Below are 11,047 nucleotides of genomic sequence, written 5' to 3'. Positions count from 1 at the left end.
AGAGATTAGAAGGAAGCAAAGCTTTACCAAGCTCAGCGGCTCTGGTTGAGCTGTGATATAAATGAAACGCTATTGGTTATTTTAAAAAAGGGGCGGGGCTGTTCGATATATCCCACACTGTCTTCCTGTTTCAGTTGAAATTACGTCAACACATTGAATAATGCTATATGTTCCAAGACACTTCAGTGGGCTTTTAAGCTTTATTCCGTGCTGTCGACTTTCAAAAGATGTCATATTGTTATTTTATGCTCACCCACTTTGCAACAGCCAACAACATGTTTCTGCAGCGACTTTAGCATGTTTCCTATAACAATGTCTGACGTTTTTTTACGTGGAATGAGAAAGTCACATAAACCACACAAAATCAGTCCTAAAATGGATTTACAGAAATGTAATGTCATGTTCATATGAATGTAGCTCAAAGACTACATTCAGAATGTCAGTCAAAATTCAATTATTTGTGTATCCAATTGAATCTGATATAAGTGTATCCTAGCTGAACTGCTGCGGCCAGATGGAGAAGAGTCATGGAAAGTTGTAGTGGCACCTGTTGATGTTTCAGCCTTTGAGTTTTCCAGGAATTTGTCAAAGTCTTAAAGGATGAAGGAAAGACTATGACTAACATATAGGCCTTATTCTCTCCACACAGTTCCAGTTCCCCTGAGTCCATTATACGTGCAGTGGGCGAACTTCTGGAGAAGACATGAAAACATCAGGTGAAACTAATGCTTATCGATGACTACGTATCTTTTCTGGCACTCTTCTAATACAGTCTAGAAAACTGAATAGACCAGGCAAGATTAATGACTGAGGAATGTGAGTGTTCTGAAAAGGAAAAACAGTGAAGAATAATGGAGAGTGCAAAAGGGCTAACCCTTGACATTATCAAAGCTGTTCGACTTTCGAGTCCTGAGGCAAGTGCTTCTCAATACCTTGAAGCGTTAGAAAACACATTTAGAACCTCTGAGTCAGTGGAAGATCTATATTTTGCCTTTCGCCTCTTAAAGGTGCCATCGAACGTTTTTTTTACAAGATGTAATATAAGTCTAAGGTGTCCCCTGAATGTGTCTGTGATGTTTCAGCTCAAAATACCCCATAGATTTTTTTAATACATTTTTTTAACTGCCTATTTTGGGGCATAATTAGAAATGCACCGATTCAGGCTGCGGCCCCTTTAATTCCTCATGCTCCCCTGGAGCTCGAGGTTGCCTTAAACAGCATAAACAAAGTTCACACAGTTAATATAACCCTCAAAATGGATCTTTACAAAGTGTTCGTCATACATGCTGCATGCATACATCAGATCATGTGTGTATAGTATTTATTTGGATGTTTACATTTGATTCTGAACGAGTTTGATAGTGCTCCGTGGCTAACGGACTAAAGCATTACACACTAATTATTGGTTTGTTTGATTGCTCTGGATTGCTCGATTGCTCCTGTCTGCCTCTCTGCTCAGTGTTTTGTATCTCCGTATAGCTTTGTTTTCTCTTACTTTTATTGAATCTCGTACTTTTTGTTGCTTATATTATCATTACTTTATATATATACTATTGCCCACCACATTAATCTTAGGTCGCCAGCTTGTAATCTTTGAATCTAAATCGCTGTTACAACGCGTTTGCATCTCGCTAGCTTGTTTAACTTGTCATCAGTCTCGCGCGCTTCTCTTCCAACGCGTTCATCAAACAGCTGTGGCAACTCGGATCAGTCTACAAACACGGTGAGTTATGTCATCCTTTCCCAGTGTTATATCGTGTTCCATCTGTCACATGTTTAGCATAGCCCTCTCTGTCAGCGATGAGGGATTTACATGTCATAAATGTAGGGAAATAGTCAGGCTGACAGAGAGAATCTCAGAATTAGAGACACGCATCCAAACTTTAATCGAGGATAGTAAGAATGCAGGGGCTTCAGATACTGTTTTGGATGCGACTAGCTTAGTGAACTCTGTACATTGTTCGGTTCTGGCTGTAGAGCCCACGCAGCAGGGCACTTGGGTAACGGTGAGGCGGCCTAGTCGCGGAAAACACCACTCTTCCGTTCCAATAAGAACATCAAACAGGTTCTCCCCACTCAGTGACGCACCCACTGAGAATCCTGTTGAAAGTGCCCTAGTAATTGGCGATTCTATTACACGGAACATGAAAATAGAGACACCAGCCACCATAGTCACATGTTTGCCGGGAGCCAGAGCACCTGACATCAAAGCAAATTTAAAAGTGCTGGCTAATGCTAATCGTAAATACTCTAAAATTATTATTCACGTCGGCACAAATGATGTTCGACTTCGCCAGTCGGAGATCACTAAAATTAACATTAAAGAGGTGTGTGAACTCGCAAGTACAATGTCAGGAGAAGTAATTTGCTCTGGTCCCCTTCCTGTTCGTCGGAGTGATGAGATAGTTAGCAGATTATCATCACTCAATGGCTGGCTGTCTAAGTGGTGTCCGCAGAATAATATAGGTTTCATAGATAATTGGAAAAGTTTTTGGGGCAGACCTGACCTGTTGAAAAGAGATGGTATTCATCCCTCCCGGGATGGTGCTGCTCTTCTCTCTAGTAATATGGCACATAGTCTTAGAGCTGAAACATGACAAACTACGGCCCAGGTCAGGAAGCAGACAGACTGGCTAAACCGACCGTCTGCTAGCTGCCTCACGTTACAGAAGTCAGATAAATCCCAACACATAGAAACTCTTGCACCTAGATATTATCAAATAGAGACTGTGTCTGTACCCCGAATTAATAAAAACAAAAAACTTCCAAACCCATTTAATGGAAAAAATTTAATTGATGTTCAACAAATAAAAAATGGAGATAATAATGATAAACAAATGATAAAGCTTGGATTGTTAAATATTAGATCACTTTCTTCAAAAGCACTTATTGTAAATGATATTATCACAGACAATAATCTAGATGTGCTGTGTTTGACAGAAACCTGGCTAAAACCGGACGATTACATTACTTTAAATGAGTCTAGTCCTCAAGGTTATGATTATCGACACAATCCTCGACAGAAAGGCAAAGGGGGAGGTGTTGCTGTAATTTATAGTAATATTTACAGTATTAGTCAAAAGTCTTTCAAATATAATTCCTTCGAAGTGATGGTGCTTTACGTAACATTATGTAAGTTGACATTTGTGTTGGCTACTGTATACAGGCCACCAGGACACCATACAGACTTTATCAAAGAATTTGCTGATTTTCTATCAGAGTTAGTACTAGCTGCAGATAAAGTCCTTGTTGTTGGTGATTTTAATATCCATGTAGATAATAAAAAAGACTCATTAGGATTGGCATTTACGGACATTCTAAATTCTATTGGTGTTAGACAACACGTGTCAGGACCCACTCATTGTCGTAATCATACTTTAGATCTAATATTGTCACATGGAATCGATATTGACGCCGTTGAAATTCTGCAGCAGAGTGACGACATCTCAGATCATTATCTAGTCTCGTGTATACTACATTTAGTCAAAGAGGAAATATGGTAGAACCATCACTTCTACCACTAAAGATCGCTTTATAAATAATCTTCCTGATCAGTTTCATTACCTTCTCACCAGACAGCTTAGAAGACCTCGATGTTGCAACAGAAACTATTGCCTCTGTCTTTTCCAGCACATTAGATTCAGTCGCTCCTTTGCGTTTAAAAAAGATTAAGGAATTTAATCCAACACCATGGTACAGTGAGCAGACTTGGGCCCTAAAAACTGCAGCCAGAAAAATGGAGCATAGCTGGAAGAAAACAAAACTAGAAGTATTTCGCATTTCGTGGAGAGAGAAAATGATTGAGTACAGAAAGGCCTTAAAAACTGCCAGATCTGCCTATTTTTCAAAACTCTTAGAAGAAAATAAACACAACCCTAGGTATTTATTTGATACAGTGGCTAAATTAATAAGAAATAAAGCCTCAACTTCTGATGTTCCCAAAGAGCACAGCAGTAATGACTTTATGAACTTCTTTACTTGCAAGATTGATAATATTAGAGAGAAAATTATAACCATGCAACCGTCTACTACAGTATTGTGTCAGACATTGCATTGTAGTGTCCCTGAGGAAAAATTCATTTCATTTACTGCTTTAGGAGAGGAAGAATTGTCTAAACTTGTTAAATCATCAAAATCAACAACATGTATGTTAGACCCTATACCAACTAAGCTATTGAAAGAGATGCTTCCAGAAGTCATAGATCCCCTTCTTAATATTGTTAATTCATATTTGTCATTAGGATACGTACCAAAAACTTTTAAGCTGGCTATTATTAAACCTCTTATTAAAAAACCACAACTTGATCCTAAAGAATTAGTCAATTACAGGCCGATCTCAAATCTTACTTTTCTGTCAAAAATACTAGAAAAGGCAGTTTCATCGCAACTATGTTCCTTTTTAGAAAGAAATAATATCTGTGAGGATTTCCAGTCAGGATTTAGACCGTACCATAGTACTGAGACTGCTCATTAGAGTTACTAATGATTTGCTCTTATCATCAGATCGTGGTTGTATCTCTCTATTAGTGTTACTGGATCTTAGTGCTGCATTTGACACTATCGATCACAATATTCTCTTAAATAGACTTGAAAATTATGTTGGCATTAGTGGAATTGCATTGGCATGGTTCAAATCATACTTATCTGACCGTTATCAGTTTGTAGTAGTAAACGATGAGATATCATATCGATCACAAGTTAAATATGGAGTACCGCAAGGCTCAGTACTAGGACCGTTGCTTTTCACTCTGTACATGCTACCCTTGGGAGATATCATTAGGAAGCATGGCGTTAGTTTTCATTGTTACGCTGATGATACTCAGCTCTATATTTCTTCACGCACTGACGAAACTTACCAATTCACAAAATTAACAGAATGCATAGCTGATATAAAAAACTGGATGACCAGTAATTTCCTACTACTAAATTCAGAAAAAACAGAGATTCTAATTTTTGGAGCAAAAACTTCTTCACGTAATAACCTAGAATATTGTCTAACACTTGATGGCTGCTCTGTTAAGTCTTCGTCGTCAGTTAGGAACCTGGGTGTGCTCTTTGATACCAATCTTTCATTTGAAGGCCATGTTACTAGCATCTGTAAAACCGCTTTCTTCCATCTTAAAAATATATCTAAACTACGACATATGCTCTCAATGAAGAATGCAGAACAGTTAGTTCATGCGTTCATGACCTCAAGGTTAGACTACTGTATCGCTCTACTGGGTGGTTGTTCCTCCCACTTGATAAATAAACTACAGCTCGTACAAAATGCAGCAGCTAGAGTCCTTACTAGAACTAGGAAGTATGACCATATTAGCCCAGTTCTGTCGTCACTGCATTGGCTTCCTGTTAAACATCGTATAGATTTTAAAATCTTGCTAATTACTTACAAAGCACTAAATGGTTTAGCCCCCCAGTACCTAAGCGAGCTCTTAATGCATTATAGTCCTTCACGTTTATTGTGATCTCAGAATTCAGGCCAGCTGATAATACCTAGAATATCGAAATCAACTGCAGGTGGTAGATCCTTCTCCTATTTGACACCTAAACTGTGGTACAACCTTCCTAGCATTGTTCGGGATGCAGACACACTCTGTCAGTTTAAATCTAGACTAAAAACGCATTTCTTTAACCTGGCATACACATAACACATTATATATTTATATTTTCAAATCCGTTAAAGGATTATTAGGCTGCATAAATTAGTTCAGCCGGAACCGGGAACACTTCCTATAACACCAGATGTACTTGTTACATCAGAAAAAGAATGGCATCTACGCTAATATTAGTCTTTCTGTTTATCCCGAGGTTTACCGTAGCCAACCAGATTCGGGGCCGTTTCCAGATGAGACTGAGGACCGGTGCCTTGACACGACTACAATGCAGCCCTGTATCAGCAGAGATCGAGTCGACTAGATCATCCATTGTGAAGACCAGGGACGTGCACAGGAATTTTGAGGGGCAGTTGCTCTGACCTAAAAAAAAGGGCACTCCCCTACCTATTTTTCTAATAATTCAACGGCCCGTCGTCAATTATTCCTTACTTGAATCACAGCTTAAATAGTGTTTTGACATCGACAACCCAAGTGCATTTTACCTCAAACTTGCGTCTAGTTAACTTTCTAAAGTAGCAATCGCTTGTCGGGTCGACATTAACACACTGACAAAATTATATTCAGAATTAAAAATATTTTTATACCACTTTTTAATGTGTGATTGTGTAAACTAAAGGTTTTCACGAGATACCAACCTTTCGCGAACTTGCTTCCAACACTCATGGAGGCGCGGTGTGCACGGAGGGGAGGGGCTGTGCGCGCGAGACGCAGGGAAATGAAATGCAGCTGAACGTTTGCTCTATGAAAGACATTGACAAAGACGAAAACTAAGGACATTTAATCTATAATTTAATTTTATTTTAGTTAGTTTTGCCAAACACACGTTACAGTTTTGGTTAGTTATCGTTTTTTGTAATGCCTCGTTTTTATTTCAGTTAACGACGATGTTTTTTCCCACCTAGTTTTCGTTTTTTCGTTAACGATTATAACCTTACTCACCTTTCCGACAACGTTAAGTCGTCTCACCCGACAACCGCGACAATCTCCTTCTAGTGCCGCTCATGCAGGCTCAGCTCAGGTGCCGGTCGCGTGCAGCGCTGCAGCCACATAAACAGAGTTTGCCCTTCCCCTACTGACTTTCACTTTCGGACGGGTGCCCGAATATGGAAGTGAATGAGGCTTTGCGATTTTTATTTTATTTATTTATTTATTTATTTTATCTAGGCCTACGTGAAATTCTGCATCCATTGTACGATTTTTTTTATTTATTTTTTCCACCTTGGAAGGGCAACGTGAGTCGAGAAGGGCATATGGGCAGTTGCCCGGGCAACCTGAGCAACCCCCCTGTGCACGTCCCTGGTGAAGACATCATCGACACGACAGCCAGTGCCACAGTTTCCTCAAAATTATAATCACGATTATTAATCATGTTTATTCTATCAAAAGAGTAATGTAACTATGGCTATTTTGCAAGTTCTTTACCAACCTACACTTCACCCAAAAGGCCTGTAGGTGGCACAAAGACTTAAATTTAACCAACTATGATAACTTCGTTAGATGGTAAATCAATACAAAACATGGTTTTGGTGAGCGCTTTGTAATATGTATTCACATTAGATTTTAAAGCAACACAATTCGTTTGCAATAAGACAAACCAGATTCAAATTGCCCGGCAAATTCGTAAAGCAAAGAAAAATCATTTCTAGCTGATCAACATTATGAAAACTGGTAAAACCTTTAGGAACTTCAAAAGATAAAACAGCGAAATTCCTAATATTACTTCCAATATTTCCAAATTATGTTCATTTTCATAGAGCGGGCCAATATCGTGACGATTATTTAAAATCAATCGAGAGAAGTAGATATCGTTATGGTGATAAAATACGATTAATCGTGCAGCCCTAATTTAATTTAATTTGACTTGACATTTGATATTCAATAGTATCCTTGACATTTATTCAACAGTGCTTTTGATCTGCCTGCATTGACACTATTCTTTAAAAGGAAAAATTATATACCAATTATCAATGTAAAGCTGCTTTGACACAATCTGCATTGTAAAAAGCGCTATATAAATGAAGGTGACTTGACTTGACTTGTTGGAGAGATTTATAAAGAATGAAGTTTTGTTTATGAATTATACAGACTGCAAGTGTTTAAAAATGAAAATAGCGACGGCTCTCTTGTCTCAATGAATACAGTAATAAACGCTGGTAACTTTAACCACGTTTAACAGTACATTAACAACATGCTAACAAAACATTTAGAAAGACAATTTACAAATATCACTAAAAATATCATGATATCATGGATCATGTCAGTTATTATTGCTCCATCTGCCATTTTTCGCTATTGTCCTTGCTCGCTTACCTAGTCTGATGATTTAGCTGTGCACAGATCCAGATGTTAATACTGGCTGCCCTTGTGTAATGCCTTGAACATGGGCTGGCATATGCAAATATTGGGGTCATACATATTAATGATCCCGACTGTTACGTAACAGTCAGTGTTATGTTGAGATTCGCCTGTTCTTCGGAGGTCTTTTAAACAAATGAGATTTATATAAGAAGGAGGAAACAATGGTGTTTAAGAATCACTGTATGTCATTTCCATGTACTAAACACTTGTTATTCAACTATGCCAAGGTAAATTCAATTTTCCATTTGATGGCACCTTTAAGTCAATTCCTCTGGGAAGTTTTATCTGACTTTCTGTGTAGGATGGAGAAATCCTTAACTGAAGTGGTGCAAAGAGGAGGATTGAGTCTCTAGATGATGGGCAAAAAAAGGGTTGAACCGGATGTGTCTCATACGTCCTGAAAAGTGAAGCTGCGGGTTCTTTGATTGCCCCCTGGTGGCTGGATGCAGTACAGGTCATAAACCCCGCCCTCTCAATGCAGTCGAATGAGACTTCAGTGAAAACTTAAAAATAAATTCTGCTTCAAATAAAACTTTCTGAAAGATGGTTTTGGTTATTTGAGGTAGTTGTTATCACGCTGATATATATTAAATTGTTCGTTTTTGTGATGATTTAGATTTTAGCTAGCAATTTGATGCTATAAAAACAGGCCGTGCCATCATGATTCGAAGTTGATTGACGGATTGTCTGAGGACTGTCGGAGCTTCGAGGGGAGACTGAAGATGTATTAACTAACTATTAATTTTCGATTTCTTTGTTATTTAACACCAACAAAATGAGTTGTTCAGCAGTAAACTATACTAACCGACCTACAGGATCTGGCGGATCACTGAACTTTTTTTCTATAACATTAAATGTGGGCGTTATAAGCTAATTAATAAATGTTATTAGTACACACCTAATGTTAACCATGTCGGGAAAAAGCAGGTGATCGTTATCTGGCAGTTACTTATTATTTTTATGGGTATAAAATAATAATTAGCAGGACAAAACTAATGATAGCCTACTCTAATTACAGCAATCGATCTCCTGTAACGTTAGTTGAACTTGATTTAAAATGGCAGGACCGTTTCTGACGATTTAGAGTTGTTTCTAGTGGCATATTATATTGATTTTATCTACTGAATTTGCTGTTTCAAAAATATTGTTGCTCTAGAAACAGAATAGCCTATAATTTTATAGGTATAATTTTAAATTGTATAATTTTTATAGTCTATTTAAAATACATGAATGATGACGCAGTCGTCTGGGCGGAAGTTTGATACCGCGACTCTGCCTCCGGGCTCCACGGACGATTCCTTCTGCGCATGCCCAGGCTCCAAACTTTTTTTTCTTTGACGTATTGCGTAACGTGTCAGCGCCCATTCACCGGCCCATTTTGGCTTCAGTTCAATACAATGGAAGGAAGCGGCGTCGCGTCGTCCATCTTTTTTTACAGTCTATGGGTTGAACAGCTAATTAGAGGTGCGGTTGAATCGGATCTGATGCTTTGCAGTTAAGCCTGAGGGAGAGAAAAGAACAGTCACCCACTTTATTAGCACTGCTAAATAAAATCAAAGAAGCCGAGGAGAACGAAGCTATAAAATCAATGCATCTGTGAAGCCCATACAGCTGAAGCAGGATGATAAACTAGACTCCTCTGTAATCTGATAACTCCAAGCAGAAATTCAGGAGCTAAGATTCAGATTTGGGGAAGATCCAAACACTGTTTCGAGAAGAAAAGGAGAAGAAAAGAGCTGATACACATGGAGAGTCTGAAGTACAAGTGTTAAAGAGGCAAGTTCAACAACTGCAACAACCACTGGCAGTCATGAGTATTAGTTCCACTACTCAGTCACACCAAGCTCAGACAAACTCCAGGCCCATTCCAGTTTTAAGTAGAGATAGGTCAGTGACCATGCTCAGTCAGGACTTTGGTGTATCAAACCAAGCACACTCGCTGAGAATTCACTCCATCACTCCTTAAACCATGTTTACACCAGGTCCAGGGAAAAGAGGAAGTCCTCGAGCCAGTTGAGGGACAGGTCAAGTGGAAAGGACCAGGAGCCCTAACTATCCCTTCAAGAAGTGAAATGTACGCAGTGTGTAAAGTGGAGTGTGAGAAGCCACTGAGAAAATACATATTTATACCAATGGATAGTCAACTTCCAGCTGGACTGTTTATTCTTCAAACTTTTCTGTCTTCTTCTGCCATTGATGAGAACAACTTCAGAGTGCTGGTCTGCAATGAGACCTTTAAAGACATCAGCATCCCCATGGACACAGTCACAGTTACACCAGATGCTCCAACTGATCCAAAGATAGATCCCAATGTGTTCAAGTTTGGTGACTCTCCTATTCCTGCTGATTGGGAGAAAAGGCTTAGGGAGAAGTTAGCTGAACACAGAAATGTGTTTTCCCTTGAGGAGTGGAATGTGGGATGAGTCAAAGGTATGAAACATAACATCAGACTGAGTGACAGCCGACCATTTAGGGAACGATCCAGACATGTTGCACCTGCAGACATCGATGGCGTGAGGTGGCACCTGTTGGCTGCAGGTATCATAAGAGAATCCAGGAGCCCTTATGCCTCGCCAATAGTTATTGCTCAGAAGAAAAACTGAACCATCCGTATGTGCATAGACTACCGGACTTTGAATTCCAGGACAATTCCTGACCAATACACCACCCCCAGGAAAGATAATGCTTTGGACTGTCTGCCTGGAAGTAAATGGTTCTACATCTTAGACTTGTGTAGTGGCTACTACCAGATTGAGATGGCTGACGAGGACAAAGAAAAAACAACGTTCTTCTGTCCTCTGGGTTTTTATCAGTTTGAAAACATGCCACAGGGGATCATGGGGGCTCCAGCCACATTTCAGCAGCTAATGGAGAGCTGTGGGAGATATGCATCCAGGTCATCATATATCTGGACGACCTCAGACCTGCTGAAAGTGTTGGATCGGCTGGAAGAATATCAAAGCGTCTATAGACAAGTGCCAGTTTTGTCAGCCACAAGTCAAATATGTGGGACAAATTGTATCTGGTGTTGGGATTGCTCCTGATCCTGAGAAGGTGAAAGCCATGTCTCACTG

The 11,047-nt window shown here is 39.3% G+C and overlaps 1 protein-coding gene across 1 annotated transcript; it reads left to right on the top strand.

Annotated features, from left to right (window-relative positions):
- Positions 1–2,048: 2,048 nt before the first annotated feature.
- LOC125273152 lies at positions 2,049–10,396 on the top strand (the record flags this gene model as incomplete). The annotated part of the gene is made up of 2 exons (XM_048198418.1): positions 2,049–2,579; positions 9,956–10,396. Coding segments are annotated over 2 exons (972 nt in total), but the record flags the coding sequence as incomplete, so codon positions are not given.
- Positions 10,397–11,047: the final 651 nt, after the last annotated feature.

Source organism: Megalobrama amblycephala, linkage group LG7 (assembly GCF_018812025.1).
Source record: "Megalobrama amblycephala isolate DHTTF-2021 linkage group LG7, ASM1881202v1, whole genome shotgun sequence".
Lineage (NCBI taxonomy): Eukaryota > Metazoa > Chordata > Actinopteri > Cypriniformes > Xenocyprididae > Megalobrama > Megalobrama amblycephala.
Note: the sequence above shows the minus strand (reverse complement) of the source record. Positions and strands in the feature narration are given on the sequence as shown.